The sequence below is a fragment of the Haliotis asinina genome, chromosome 10 (assembly GCF_037392515.1).
Source record: "Haliotis asinina isolate JCU_RB_2024 chromosome 10, JCU_Hal_asi_v2, whole genome shotgun sequence".
Taxonomy (NCBI): Eukaryota; Metazoa; Mollusca; class Gastropoda; order Lepetellida; family Haliotidae; genus Haliotis; species Haliotis asinina.
The window spans coordinates 17669655-17686205 of NC_090289.1; the positions used below are offsets into that span (position 1 = coordinate 17669655).

The 16551-nt window shown below is 40.1% G+C and overlaps 2 protein-coding genes across 2 annotated transcripts; one reads left to right on the forward strand and one right to left on the reverse strand.

Annotated features, from left to right (window-relative positions):
* The first annotated feature begins 628 nt into the window (after positions 1-628).
* Positions 629-2052, forward strand: LOC137298118 (inositol oxygenase-like). Its single transcript, XM_067830218.1, has one exon. It carries the CDS (start codon positions 733-735, stop codon positions 1582-1584), a length of 852 nt encoding a protein of 283 aa, XP_067686319.1. The 5' UTR covers positions 629-732; the 3' UTR covers positions 1585-2052.
* Positions 2053-3313: 1261 nt separating this feature from the next.
* LOC137298105 (malignant fibrous histiocytoma-amplified sequence 1 homolog) lies at positions 3314-15853 on the reverse strand. The gene is made up of 5 exons (XM_067830184.1): positions 15815-15853; positions 13778-13860; positions 9928-13044; positions 9430-9510; positions 3314-7462 (listed from the first exon to the last, which is right to left on the reverse strand). Exons 3-5 carry the CDS (start codon positions 13019-13021, stop codon positions 7176-7178), a joined length of 3462 nt encoding a protein of 1153 aa, XP_067686285.1. The 5' UTR covers positions 13022-13044; positions 13778-13860; positions 15815-15853; the 3' UTR covers positions 3314-7175.
* Positions 15854-16551: the final 698 nt, after the last annotated feature.

Consider the following 16551-nt stretch of genomic DNA (forward strand, 5'->3'; position numbering starts at 1 on the left):
CATCCACCGCTAAAAGACTGAGGCGAAGTGAGTGTGTGTGTGTATGCTTACAGTACTTTTAATTTGTTGTATGAATACAGCAGACTGATGCAAAGTCAGTTGCGTCAAACGAAAAACGTGTGAAAATACGATTACGGGCATTTGTATCGAGGTGCGTTAGTATGTAAATGTGGCACGACTTGTGTACAACAAAACATTTTGTCCTCGAAAAGTGCACTTGCATCACTGCCCATGCAAGACGCTCGATCCAGTTTGGAATGAAATGGCCCGTAAAAATAACCTTATTATGCGAGCCGTACCCATTTAGGCCCTCAAGATTGTAAACACTCAAAGTAGGTCAACGCGAAAGCGCCGTGTGTTCAAGGGTGAGTAAGTGCAACAGAGCGTGGCACTTTAAATTTGTGGAAATTTCATACACACTCAAAAGAAACGCAGTTAATCGTAGTCTTTACGCAAACTCATCACCATGTATTTGGCAAATAAAGTTTTCATACATATTAAATTGTGCCAGTCACGTGCTGTGTATATCCTTAAATTCCTACATATGATGTTGTTATATGGTTGTCACCCTCAAACTCACAGGAACCAGTTCCAGCTGGCTCACAGTTAGCAGGTATATAAGTAGGCTTGCACGTCAACACGACCGATTTACTTGGTTGGTAACAGTCGCCTGGTTGGTAGAGGGAAGCTGGCTGTAGTCCACATAAGACATAACCGTCAGGTACCGTCATAATGTCAGTCGCTGCTGAACCTATTCCGTTAACTGACCCCTCGGAATATCGACCCGAGAAGAAGGAGGAAAGTAATTTCAGAGATTTTCGGATTCACGCTGTTCCCGAAAGAGTATTCTTAACTTACCAAGAAATGCATACAAAACAGACTCTTGAGTTTGCTAAAAACCGCCTCGAGAGCTGGACAAAATTTAACCATGCAGAGATGACAATCATGGAAGCGATTGAGGCTCTTAACGGATTGGTCGACGAGAGCGACCCCGATGTTGACTTCCCAAATTCGCTCCACGCCTTTCAGACAGCTGAGGCAATACGAAAAAAACACCCGACCAAAGAATGGTTCCAAGTGACAGGGTTGATTCACGACCTCGGCAAGATGATGGCTCTTTGGGGGGAACCCCAGTGGGCAGTGGTCGGAGACACCTTTCCCGTTGGATGTTTACCGGACGAGTCCATCGTGTTTGGTTTGGAAAGTTTCAGCGAAAATCCAGACTTGAAGAATGACAAGCTCAACACAAAACTTGGAATCTACTCAGAAAATTGTGGACTTGAAAATGTGACAATGTCGTGGGGTCATGATGAATATCTGTATCGTGTCCTCAAAGCTAATGGGTGCTCGCTGCCAGAGGAAGGACTGAACATCATTCGCTTCCATTCCTTCTACCCCTGGCACACATGCGGAGCATACAGGCACCTGTGTAGCAACAAGGATATAGAAATGATGAAATGGGTGAACGAATTCAACAAGTTTGATCTCTACTCCAAATCACCAGATATGCCAGATGTTGAAAGTGTTCTGCCCTATTACAATGAACTTGTCGAGAAGTTTTGCCCAGGAAAATTGCGGTGGTGAAAGGACGGTGAACTTTGAACTGTGGCCGAAGGATTATATACCTGGTGAATAATTCATATATCCACGAAGTCATCGATGGACTGGCTCAGGGTATTTACACTATATGTAACTATTGTTATTGATTTATACCTCACCTAACAGCAGTGTATACATAATTGTTGCAACAGTTTGGTGATGTATGAGGGTCTGGAGGGAGTGTCATTGTATGTACATGTTTCCTTCGTTTAAATTGACACTTCACACTGGTACTTAATTCATTGCTTGGTGGAGTATCAGAGATCAAGTTCAAGATCAAGATTATTGTATTGTGATAGCTGAATATCCATCAATGGCATACTGTCATGGTGATATTTAGGTCCTGTGGACCATAAAGATATGTATATTTTTTATTAATTAGATGTTATTGTGGTATATCACTTGAATGGCACAAATGTAACATAACTTGAGAATACAATTTTTCTGTTGTAATTCCGGTGTTGTTTTCATCATTTTATTGAATCCCTAAACATGGTTTATGTGAAATCAGTACGCCAAAATGCTCTTAAGAAATTATCAGAATGTACAGTTCTCTACATCGTCACGCCACAGAAACCTCATATTCCCAGCAAGCACCCTAAAAAGTAATAATTGGGCATCTTGGGCCTCCCCAATTTTGTTGATGGAGGTAAATATGGGGTCAACACTGCAATTATTGCTTTGTATGCAGTTTAGGGATGTTTAGGGTTTAATGTCCGCTTTTATCTTAACCAATATCAACGAGTTTAGCACCATGCATAGATGCTTAGTTACATACTGTGAGTTTAATGGAGCAAGCCAATCAAATACTTAACCATAACTTTATTACACGGACACCCTCAATTACAGTGTTGGAATCATCAAGAACAAACCTATGTCATGTTGAGAATACAGTATCACTGCTTCAATGGTGATGTGAATTGCTTCATGACCAGGAACACCTGGCATTAAATGCCAAACTGTATATCAAACACTTTGAGGCAACTTTATGAAGGAAAGTAACCACAGACAAACATCTTTTATAATGAAAACAAGATGGCATTGTCACATGTTTGGGATGTGATCAAACAACAAAGTAGTGCAATCACCATCTGGCCATTACAAGTAAATGAAGTCTGTAATGTTCACTATAAATTGTGGGTACACTGAAAATAATAGAACAGCACCAACCAACCAAGCAGAAAACGACAGTTATGTGTCTGGAAGATGACAAGGGACGTGACTGCTGTGGGTGAAACAGCGACTGGTCTGCTAGCCTGTGGCTAGTAAAAATCTAGAATCTCATTGGTCACTGGCCTGACTGGCTAAGGAATTTTCATGAAGGCACTTTGTAAATATATCACTCTCTCTCTCTGACTTGTTAGCTACAATACACTTTTAAATCAAGCAAGATTATGGCCTGAAGAAAACATTCATCAGAAGTTAAATGATGAAACCTGTGTCATGCCACCAATATCTTATTCTCATCTACTTTTGTAATCTTTTGCTCAGTTCTACATTTGTAATTGTGCATTTCTACTGATTAACTTTCAGGCATAGCCAGCCAGACTGGCAGGGAAAATTTGAAACTTGCACTCTGATGACAGCCATGTAGAAACAAATGGAGGCATGCTTCTGGCTAAGGTTTAACAATAGGGGGATCCTTGTTATTAGCTAGATAATAGCTCTCTGTAAAGCGCACCTGTGTGCAATTGAAAGAGGCATACAATGACACGAGGATGTATAGAGTTTATTCAGTATAGTAGCATTATGCTTATGTACACTATGTCATACATACCTGCTGACAAACCACTACTGTGTAAAATCTTTTGGGAATCTCACATTACAATATGACAAGCACTGAGTAGAAAACACACAAAAGATGCAAGTTTATCTATGAAAAAAATATGATGAAACATCTGGACCTATCAACTTTTTTGTATTGCATAAATTTAATGGAGCAAGCAAGCAAGAGAATATTGCAGGACACATGATACATGCTATATATGCAGCTTACAGTCCTGCTTGCCGATATGGCTATATTCTATGCAGTGAAAAAAAACAAGGTCACGATATGTACCAGACCTTAGCACTTAGTCCACTTGTCAACCACTGGGTTTGGGGTTGAATTCCTTCACAAATATTAGTGAAACACTCTCAAAACTGACTGGATCAGTTCCAGATCTTCAGGATCCTGATAGTTACTGCACTTCATATTTCTGCCTCATCATGCTAATGTCTTCACCATCTACATTGTAGAAACACATGCTATCATATGAACATAAACCACGACTCAGTCAGTAATAACTGTATGATCTACCAACATTTACGGTCTGGAAATGTTTGGTTACCTGGTACAACTGTGACAAAGTTCTGTAACTGGTGCAACAGCACTACTGTTATCAATCAGTGTTCATCTCATCAGGTGTTAAAACCAGCATATCATGCCACCTTTCACAGCAACACTCCTTCACAGCAACACTCCTTCAGAGATAGTACAATAAACCATTCCAAACAACTAGATAGTGACTTATCAGCTTAAAAAAAGGGCCACCTGGAAATTCTCATCAGATGTGCAAATATCCATATTGTGCAAAGAGGGTATGTGGTTCATTCATATGGGAGGAAAGACATTAAACTGTGATAACATGTCCTTCTGCATCTTATCATGAGTGACTGAGTCAGGCTTGATGCCTCACCAAACAGTATGTCAGTGTCATCACCTATCAACTCTATGTTCAAAGCCTTACTACTGACAAAGTATCAAACCATGCTGAATCTGTGGTTCTTGAAACTGTTAATGAGATCAGCAATGAATTGTGCCGGTCTGTGGATGCAACTCTGTGGTGAACTCTCCACCTAGGTAACATGCTGATAAAGCTTAACCTGGACAAATCTAGGATTCAAAATCAAAACATACTGTCTTGACATCCGGAGAAGAGCAGCTCCGTTCAGAGCAAAACATACACCTCTTAACAGGCCAACTTACGACTGGTCAACCCCATGAGACACAATGGGTGCCAACATGTTTGTGTCTAAGAGGTAGGCTGGGTTAGAAGTAGGGTTCTTACAAAGTGAACATTTAAGACAGGTTCAGGTGTAACTTGCAACACAGGAAGCCTAAAAGATGCTTCACTGCAATATGATTAAAAAAAAACAATGCAGAGATATGCACCTACAAATGACATGATTTACACTTTGTTGCCAGATGTGAATTCTGTTGTCGTAAAACAACTTTCAAATGATTTGAGAAACTTAAGGAGCAAAACATGGAAACAACCTCCACCTGGTCGTTCTGTGCTCATAATGCAGAAGAAACAGTGGACAAGCTTGAGTTGTGCACAAGAAAAAAACATGTGATGACGAGCAGGTAGTTTTAATCATGACTGAGCATGGCAAATTGTCAAATAGATTGCTTACATAATTTCAAGAAGCCTGAATTATCTAGTTTTGTGCAAGGTGGGACATACAAGTCCTTCAACAATGTGATCATGGCACTGTGGTACTGCATGTGTGGTACAACACAGGCTATTTTGGGGAACAAACTAGTAAATCAATAACAGAAGTTTATCATCATGATTAATGGTTGATCCATTAAAAGACCTTATCATAACTTCTTAAGTCCTTCCTTGACATTTTGGTAAGTGCAAAGTACTATTAATTACCTAGTACACAGATCTGTATGGTGAAAAATATCAATTTGGGAAATGCAGTGTAAATATGTTTTCTCCACTCTCAACCTATCTTCATTTTATGTTTACTTTAAGATTAATTTAAAGATATTCTGATCACAGACCTTACCAGATTCTTTGAAAAAAAGGATTTTCAGAAATCTAATACATGAGGAAATCTTTGCTCTCCAAACATACAAACATGTAAAAAAATTGTAAAAAGCACTAAATTCATTCCTTTACATTCACAATAACAATCATTTGCCTTGTCACCTTGGCAACCATGGCAGCTAGAGAAATCTAGCCTTGAGGTAAGCACTTAAATGTGCACTTAAACTTGAACAATGAGGTGCTAAGAAACATATTCAAAATGTGTATATAACATGGAAACAAATAGAAAAATTATTGACAAAAGCAAGAGTTTGTTATATAGGCTATTATTGATCCTTAATATCCACTACTGATTCCCAACTGTATTACTTGAGTCTCAGACAGATCAAGTGTTGATTCCCGCAGCATTCGGCTGTCTCAAGAAGATGCACTACCAGCTCCATGTTGTGAGCAGACATGGAGCCACTGTAGATTCACACTTGTAATTCTTGAGTCTGAGATTGATCTCGCATTGATTTAACATCTGTACAACACAGATGAATCCAGTGTTGATTACAAGCTGTAATATGCGAGTCATGGACGCCTACTCAAAGAGCTAATACTGATTCCTTGCTATTGTGGCCAGATTCTGTGATTCTCATTTCTACCATTAACTAATTAAATCTTCAAATTTACAATGTCACAAAACTGCCTGCAGTAAAAGTTGGCAACTCAATTACAGGAGGTAAGAGAACTAAAGAAAACAGAAAATACAACACATTTTGTTCAAGACATGATACAGCTACACTCAAAAGGAGACAAGTCACACATCCTTCCTCACTGCTCCACTAAAACTTGTTGTTCAAACAAGAAACAGCCTTCCGGTAGTTGAGAAAATGGAATCAAACAACAAAAACACACACAAAAAAACCACACGATAGATTGCAGTTCTAATATCAACACATCAGTCAAAGACCTGGTTTTAAAGAACGGAATGCCCATAAGAACATATTGCTAACTACCCTGTCTACTTGTATTTGGAAACATCAGTTCCTCTCAACCTGTACACAGCTGTTCACACATCAGGGACTTCAGACTCCATGTGCTTTATACACACATTGCACATATCAGCAGCCAAATCCTCTGCTCAGGATGAAGGAGTGTACCTTCAGTCATCGTCATGGTGAGCTGACCTTGGCTGCAGAACAGCAACTCCTCTATGGCAGTGACAACACAATGCATGGACCAGGCAGCTAGTCCCTGTACACCAGCCATTGTGACCCTGGATTGTACAGTAAGACAAGCACCTATACCACTATCTATTCCAAAAAGCAAATAATGACTTGGACAAGTATTTCCCTTTCAATATAGCTATGTTCTTATTAATATTATGTTATTTACTGCTATCACTAGTTGTTCACATTTGTACTGTTCTACAGGCAAATTATACACGCTGATATCAGTAAGTGTTTCAGGTATTCCGCACACCTGGTTACAAACTTTGTGGTCAAAAACGTCTATTTTTGGCTGAAGTTGAGTCAACCCACGATATCTGTGAATTGTCCAGCACTCACTGACCACATGGTGCAAACTCACTCTGATGTGCCAGTAAGATTGCAGAGAAGCCCTACATCCACACATGCAATGATACAAATAAATAAAACAGTCTCACATAAATGTAACCAGGGCAGTGACACACACCAAAATCTAGGATTATGAGGAATACTGTTATCACTTATCCTCGTAACAGAAATTTGGACAAGTGTTGTGATCCTAATGACAACAGACAACTTGAGGAAAACATTTCTATTCTAGCTACTAGCTATCAAGTGGAGCTCATAGATGAAAACGTTCTCTGAGAGTCTCAGCCAAATCATTACGTCCAATTTCCTCACTCTCCAGCACAGTTAGCAGCTGGGCCAGTCTGTCCTCAACACTGCCCACATTCTCCCTGTTTCTCCAGGTGGACAACGCCTCGTGGATCTGGTGGTATGGCCTCTGTGGGTACTTCATCTGGATCTGTTCAATCTGAGCCTGACTCAGACCCAGTTGTAGGGCTATCAGCGTCCACTCGAAGCCCAGCCGAGATGCAATGTAACCAAGACCAGCATCAGACAATAAACCTGGAAGAGAAAATACGATGTTCCTGATGTAGCATGTGATAGTGTACATGACATCACTGAAGAGCCTATACTTATGACACACTTGCTGAATGCAATACCTCTGCTCTGGTAGGTAAAGCTAGGAGACAAATCTTCTTCCCCAATGATGGAGCTGTACAAGAGTTATTCTCACCCCACATAAATGTACCGTTAAGTACAAGGTATAATACTCTAACACTAATTTTTATTAAAATAACATAAATCTTTAGGGGCAATTAGTTTTCAGTCACTTGCTTTCTACTTTCAATATTCTGACTTGCTATTTATTTTAAAGGTCACATGCAACGTAAAATACAACTTTGCAGATTCTGATACTTTTCGGTATGCACATACCAAAACAAATCATCAAAAATGCCAATTCAACCTATAAAGTTGAAAAAAAAAACGTGATGCAAAAAAGCCCGCGAAATCGGAGTTTAAACGCATTCACTAAATTTCCCCCAGCGCTGGGGGCTTCAACAGCTGTGCTGCGCTGCACCTATAATGCATGCGCAGTGAATAGGTTCACGCAGCTTGAAACAGTATGTATGCCCGGAGTATGAGGTCGTGATTAGTAGTCTAATCTTGGTTGTGTACACAAACACGTACATAATCTACTCGTTACATAAAAAAAACTTGTTGATTGTGGTAAGCAGCCTCTGTCACAGAGAACGCTCAGTGTCTGGTTTATTGACACCTATATGTCTGCCTGCATGTCTGCTAATGACAATATGCAATAAACAGCTTCAATCATTGACCACGTGAAATTTGAACTTAACACCTATCAGGCTATACGCCATACACAAAATATACTGACTTATGACTTGTGCACCCGAGTCCTGTTTCTGCCACATTATGTAATTTGGCAGGTGTGAAACTTGTACACATGACATGTTTTTATGTCTGTCGGTTGCAAACAAACTGCATACATTTTTCTCAGATGACTGGATCTGACGGAAACTGGTGCAAACTTTTGTCAGTTTCAAGTCCTGCTTTGTACTTTGACGAATGACAGTTTCCAGTTGCGCAGTAGTTCACCATCTCTACAGAGATGATTTTTTATTGGATTGAACACAAATGAGAGAACATGTATCTACAAAACCCAACATTTTTATATACATTCCTTATGGATAACAACTTCTTCTAGTGCATATGATTTTGTTTGATGATATATGAATCTATACTGAAATGATGCATCAATTACAATAAATGAATTATCCATAAAGAATCTTACTTTCTTGTGACTCGCCATACTTCTAAAATGCTCATCAAACAGATCATCTTTCTGTACACACAATGAGCCCTCAGCGTATCAGCAAATGAACCAGCCAATCGCAAGTCGTCATTACACTTGAGTGCACCCCCATTGGCTAAGACTGGGTTCGGTCTCCCGAGGGCTTCGTTTCGAGGGAAGTAAGCCCAAGTACAAAATATTGCACTTTTGCGTCGTGATTGTATGCTTATAATTTTGTTTATTTATTTTTTTACAAGTAGCAATGTATATTATATGTCATGAATAACTGATAATTGTATTCTAATTATGTCTGATTTTTTGGTTGCATGTGACCTTTCAGCATTTCATCACTTAATTTTTCTTCAATAGCAGCGCACCCTTCTGTCGAGAACCTCTACCCTTATCTCAGACAGACAATGCTTACAACATTCATGTCTAAACATCAGGCAGGTTATCTAATTAGATTCAGTCATTACAAACACAAGAAAGGATATGAACTTGTGTCAAGTGACAACTTCTAGGTTTGTGTTCTGTCTAACTGGAATATATCTGCATTATAATGCTGACATTAAGCAATAGCAGTCGTAAAATGAGAAACGTGCTGAAGATATCCTCCTTGCCCAGATGCACTCCCATGCAAAAGTTTCCAACTAAGAAGTAAGAATGATGTTGTATGTGTTGAACATGTTGAACCAATGACAAACTGCTTGATTACCTCCCCCATCCACTGTATCCCCACAGCTCTGTAGGAACTCTGTAGCAGCCTGCATGTGACGAGGCAAGTCATCCTGGTAATCTGCAACAGGCAATTACAATCAACTTCTAATCACTCACACACAGGCACTGCCAGCTTAATCTTGGTCTGGATCCACAAAACGTTCATACTAATCAAAGTGCTATGACATTTGTAAGCCTATAATAAAATACTGGTTACTGAGTTAATACTGGTGGTAATCACATGGTAGTAATACAAGCATTTTGTGGATCAGGACCAACAGACCTGGACCTGCATTCCAAAGTAGTTGGTGGGAACTGAAAACATAGTGTATGAGAAAAGACATTTAAGGTAAGATTTGTGATGAGCATGACTTCCACAGTTATATGGTATGGGTAATTTTATCAAATTTTCAGCTTTAAGCTATGTAATAACTAACAACAAAGCAGTAAAATCTTTTTGGCAAAGTTAATCTGGAGAGTAATCATTCGTGCTGACCTGGATCAAGAGGGTAGACAAAGCATGCTGGCATCAGTTCATCCTCATATTTGCGGCACCAGTTCTCCCACACAGTGTCCTTGGGCACTGTGAACTCCAGGACTTCTCCTGGGAACAGGTAGGGATCATCATTGTTCTTGAGGATGCAGTGGGAGCACACCAGCAGCAACTCAAACCTGATGAATGGCCACTCCTGAAGGAGACCCAGCAGATCTGACCGTGTCTGTATCACCAGCTGCCACAGCTCCTGAAGGTCAGTTCCCCTGAAGGCCAAGGTCACCACATCTTGCTCAAAGATTCGCTCTCTATGTATCAATAACCTGCTGAGATTTTTACGTGCAAGAATCCCAGATTTCCAGTTGATACGATCTGAAACATGGGCCTGAAGTCTTACAGAGAACTTTTCAAAGAAGTAAGGTGGACCTTTGCTTGGAAAAGATAAGGTGTAACGAAGTTCAAACTGGTTGGCTGGAGTAAGCGCTGGCCATCTTGTAGCAAGTGAATCTGGAACCTCGGCTGGGAAAAACCAAGGGAACTGGAGTATCCGAGAGGAACCTATTAAGGAGGGTGCCGATGGTGACTTAGGAACCTCATAGCAAAGTTCAAACTTAAGCATCAGTGACACAAAGGTATCTAGGGCATCTGCTGACAACTGGAAATGGCACAGTGTATAGTGGAGAAGCTCATATGCCATTAAACCCTTTCTGATAAAGTCTTGTTTAAGAATATCAAATTTGTTCTGTGACAGACCTGCAGCTTTGCCATGTTCCTCAACATAGACAACTATTTCTTCAAAGTCATGTCTAAACACTGCCCTCAGCATTTCAATCAGTGTTTCTGGTCGATGAAAGACTATACTTTTGAGCTTCTGATTCTCATGGTACCAGACAATCTCCCCTGTAGAATGGAGGTACTTGAGGACCATGCCAAGACTCAGGTCAGGAGAGCCTCCTAGGCTTATCATGGACTGATTCAAAGAAGACATGATGTTCATGAATTTGTCCAGAGCTTCTTCTAATGGCAAAATCCTATCTGGATGATTCTGAATAGACAAAAGGAACTTGTGCCAAGATTCAGGTAAAGGTTTCTCTTCAGTCTCCTTCAACCGAGTTATAAGTTTCTCTTTAAACATTTCCATACCTAGTAGATCTTCAGCACAGCTAACAGCAAAGATACAATTTGGCAGCTTGGACCTGGTGTTCAGCATCTTCTGCATATGGCACATCTTTTCCTGAAGACGTTCAATTCCAATATCACTGAACTTTCCTCCTCCATCTTTGACCTCAGGTTTCTCAAGAATCTTCCTCATCTTTTCAATCTCCTGTGTCAGCTCTTCTATCTTTGCATTCTCATCTCGATGCATTTTTCGCAGGATATCTTCAGTTTTGTCATTGATATCTTCATCGCTGCACAGATCAGCATGAGTTCCAGCTGCCATGATGGTTGCCCCAGGTGCTCTGTCCATGATAGCATCCAGCCAGTCTCCAATCAGTGCATCATACAAGTCCATATTGTACTTAGTAAAATCAAAGACTAGAACATGTAAGGCCTCCGGCGTAAGAAACATGTGGTGCGCTGCCGAATAGATATGATGTCCACCAAAGTCAAGGATCTGAACTCTCAGCTGCGACTCTGGTTCCCATAAATGTCGTTCAAGTACCCATGTCCGTTCATGCTCTAGGGTCAGCTTGGAATGACCAAGAACCAGAGCATGTTTCAAACTTGTTTTCCCAGCTTTCACTGCTCCAATGAGGATCATCTTCCGTCTGTGCTTAGCCTCGCTGATCCTTAACTCCTTCAAGAAATGAAACAGTGGCACTACTCCTTGATCACAGATTGCCTGTGGTGGTTTCTTCAGATTGTTATTGTACAGATACAACACTCCTGACTCCAGCAGCCCCTGCAGGTTGTCCAACAACAGAGGAATCTCAGTAAGCTGGTTGTTGTCAAGCGTAAGCTCGGTAAGGTTCACCAGCTTGCAGATTTTCTCAGGAATACTTGTCAGCAGATTTGAACCCAGCAACAGATGTTCAAGGCTCCTACAATTGCACAACTCTTTGGGGATTGAAGTTAATTTATTTCTTTCAAGACCCAAGTATAAGAGCTTATGTAGCTTAGATATACCAGGAGGAATATTGTCTATGTAATTCTCACTTAGGTCTATATGCTCTAGGTTCTTTAAATTAAACAGTTCTTCAGGGAGTCTTAACAATGCATTCCTCTGAACATAAAGTGTTTTGAGTTTCTTCAAGCCACACACCTCACTGGGAATCTCAGTGAAATAGTTGCCACTGAGATACAGACACTGAAGCTCTTCAATCATGAATATTGCACTGGGTACAACGGAGCAATACCTAAGTGCTCCAGTTAGATTGAGTGTGTGAAGTTTCCTACAATACTGAATGTCTTTTGATACATGGATGAGGCTGTTGCCCTTTAGGTTGAAACTTCTCAACTTGTGGAGATTACCAATTCCATCAGGTATTGTTTCTATAGACTGCCAACTCATGTCCAATTCCAACAGTTCAGAGAGGCGATACACACCTTCCGGGACACTCTTCAGTTGTCCTCGGGGGTAAAACTTGCCAGACATATAGAGTCTCTGGATTTTCTTACATCTATATAATTGCACTGGGACATCTCGTAAGTTGTTTCCACTCAGGTTCAACACACGCAGGTTTCTCAGATTACCAATGTCTTCAGACATAGACTGAATATCATTCTCTGCCAAATCCAACTCCTCAAGATTCACAAGGCTGTATATAGCGTGAGGAATTTCAATAAAGTGATTAAATCCTAAGTTTAGATGTACCAGCTTTGTACATTCAGCAAACGAGGATGGTAGTTTGATGAGGTAATTTCCAATGGCTTGGAACACCAACATATTCTTCAGTGTACCAAGGGCATGATGCCCAACTGGGAAGGACAGGAGCTTTAGGAATGGAAGATACAGTTCATCCAGATCAAATGTGTAAAGAGCTCGAGGAATCCATCCCTTGTACGAGCCCTCAGGTACAAAGAGCACCTGCCTGCCTCCATCACTGACTGTCAGGTATTGCCTGAGGGTCTCTGATGCCTGGCTCTGGTTCATCATGGCAGGCAATCCTCATCCAATACCTGTGTAGAAGATCAGTAATGTCAGGGATGAACCATAAACATGTAACAGTTAAATAATGGGAAATTGTTTTTGCCGTTGATAAGATAATTCACTGGAATTTTTAGTCTAGTCTCAAACCACTATATTTGCCTAGAAAAGACCAAACTTAATAGCAGCAATACATATCTTTGAAGATAACAGATTGTTATGTGGCAGCGACAGTCATTGTTTAACCAGGTTATTCCCACTCAGTGGGTCTTTCCATTATATTCTGACCAGAGGAGTTGGAGAATTTTCTTTTCTTTCACCTTATTATGAATTCAAAGGGTAGCTAGAATCCATTTGGCTCAAAAGCAGACACGTGAATTTTAGTCCAATTCAAAAACTAATAAACAAGACATGCTCAATGAAAAGCTGATCACGATCAAAACATCACACTAACTCTGTGAGGTATTTACAGAAGTTTATCCTAAAAACATAAAAGTTGTTCAAGAAACTAGTATTAAAATATCGACACTTTGCTACATGGGTGGAGTGCAGAGAAAGGGACAGCCAGGTATGCGAGAAAGGATGGACATGGCACAGAACAGATTAATGAATCAGCAACTTTGTCAGCACTTGTAGACATGTTTCTGGAACACCAGGCTGTGTTCCTTGTGGGCTGCTGAATGGTTCTGAAACCCACTTGAAAGATGTTGAAACAAGATATATACTAGTTATAACCATGTTCCAAGGACACATGTTTGATCTCACCTTAATTCAGGAGAATTCAGTCAGAGTGCAGCAGGCTCTTCTGTCAGCAATGTCTTGTTCATGTCGACACAACGCTATTTCACCTACAAGGAAACCAAACACATTAAGTAAATAAAGTCAGGATAGTAAGGAACATTTAACTGGTACAATCTAACTTGCCCACAATAAGTACAAATAATATATACAAATAAGTGAATAATACTCCTGTTATGGGTGTTTGAACAACAATACACAACCAATATCAGGTGCATGTGTGCTTGCAAGTGTGCATCCAAGCTTGTGCTCATGCAATTACTCAACGTAGTTCAGTAATAAGTTCATGAATTTAAGTAATACATTAGTGAGTGAGTATGGTTTTCTGACACTTTCAGCCACAATCCAGCAGTAACATGGCATGGAACCCCAGAAATGGAATTGAACTCAAGGTTTTCAGCGTAACAAGCTTATGCTTTACCCACTTGGATACCTCACTGCTCCTACTAGTCCTAGTAATACATTATTTCCAGACACAAATTAGTAACAAATTGAATGCTGAAATCTCTTGTTGAAACCATCTTGTTTCTTTTCGTGTACTGTATTGCTGGACTGTTTCTTTTCATGCAATCTAAGTCCCCATGTGGTCAGAATCAGACCAGCTGGTACACCCAGTACTTTCAAGAGCCATGGCATGCACGCCTGAAACCGTCTTTTTTTAACTGTCCTCACTTGAGGTCATTTGTGTGAGCAACAGTGCTACAAAACCACTGCTGACTCCAACCCATCCAAGTGAATCAAAATGATAACAATCAGATCTGCTCATGATTTACACAAACATAACCATGAACACTGACCCCTTAACAGACATTTACCAGTTAAACAATTCTTACTACACACAACTGAAAAAAAAAGTACTTAGGGGAAAACCTATGGCCCACACAAGTGGTGACTTCAGCAATATTCTTCTAGCCACACTGCACGGTTTCGAGTCCTGAAACTCACATATTAAAACATGGCATCACTGAAAGGAGGACCCGTCTCGGTGAGTTTTGTTTTTAATTTCTACTGTTTTCATTGTCATAATTATCCATCTTTGACTACCCATGTTGAATGCGTTTAGGTATGAGGTGTTTCAGGACTCGACCGACAAATCACGGAACTGAGCCAAGAAATCTCCGAAGATGGCCGATGTTGTTTCAAATATTACTGACATTGTTTCAAATAGGGGTGTTGTGTTTACATTATCAACGCTAAACTACCGATATCACTTCAAAAGTTGGCTGCGTTTGTTTACATTTGAGATGCAATTCCTTCATATTTGCAGTAATTCCTTCAGTTACTTAAGGACTCATGGTTAGCAAAATCAAAACTTTAAATGATATTAAAGATAAATTAAGTTTTTGTCTTACATCGTCGAAAACACCTAACACCGGGATACTACAAGACAACATACAAGACACGTGATACTGGAACTTGGGGGACTCTCGATGAGTGTGATCTCACATGGCACTTGACTAGCTCAGTTACAGTAGCTGATTGTAGTATAGTTTAACATACCACTCGGAAATATTGCAGTCATATGAACGTGGCTTATTAATATTGGGGTATGTAAACAACTACTAAAAAATAGATTTAACAGTCAATCATTCCGCGGGTCGACACTCTCGGATCATCACTAAAAATATACCGGTAGGGTGTTTAATGGACTGGGTGACAAGAGTGAAGACAGTTCCCTCGAATATTTGACGTGCACAGATTTCATATGCAGTACTGTTTCAAAGCTGAATGGGGCCGCTGAATGTTGTCAGTATTCACAATGACAACATTTCCTCCATAATTTATTATCACGAAATTATATGTTCATGTCCGAGAATCGTGACGACCTTCACGACTGCATTATCTTTGGTAGCACAGAAAACTCGACCGAACTGAAACATTAATATCTTATGTCCGAGGCACGGCATAAACATTTTTCAAAAGTCTGCAATAAAAATTACTGAACAATGGTGATGGAGATAAATGTGTACCCATGTAAAAACGTGTGTCACCCTATACACCGACCTTTCCCTGCCTGTAATGGCTGCCTCTTAACTTCCCGTCTAGGAAATAGAGTAGCCTCCCTTTGACCACTGTTTCATTGAGCCTGTGCAAGAGAGACTGGTTAAATTAAGGAAAGTTGCGTTTAGTGTTCTAGATTTTTTTAAAAATGGGACGCTGTCTTTCTTAATTATTAGTTTAGTATTGCCTGTGGTGTTTAAGTCATATAGTGATGTCTGTGGTGTTTAATAGTCATATAGTGAGTGAGTGAGTTTAGTTTTACGCCGCACTCAGCAATATTCCAGCTATATGGCGGTGGTCTGTAATTAATCGTGTCTGGACCAGACAATCCAGTGACCAACAGCATGAGCATCTGCGCAGTTGGGAACCGATGAACTATTAAACACCTGAAAAGTACTACAGGATTATTAAAAACTACTATAGGACTTTTAAACACCACGGGCACTATTATATAACTGTTAACACCAGGGTACTACAAAAAGACAATTAATAACACAGGCACTACAAACGGACAGTTCAACAACACAGACACTGTAAAAGGGCAATAAAACACTACAGGTAGTATAAAAGGAAAATTAAGCACTACAAGCACTACAAAATGACGATTAAAAGCCACAGGCAGTACAAAAGGACTTCAAACACCACAGACACTACTACATTGTATGTGGCTGTTGACACCGAAAGCACGACTATAGGACGTATCAAACACAACTAGCACTACTGTATGACTATTAAAACCA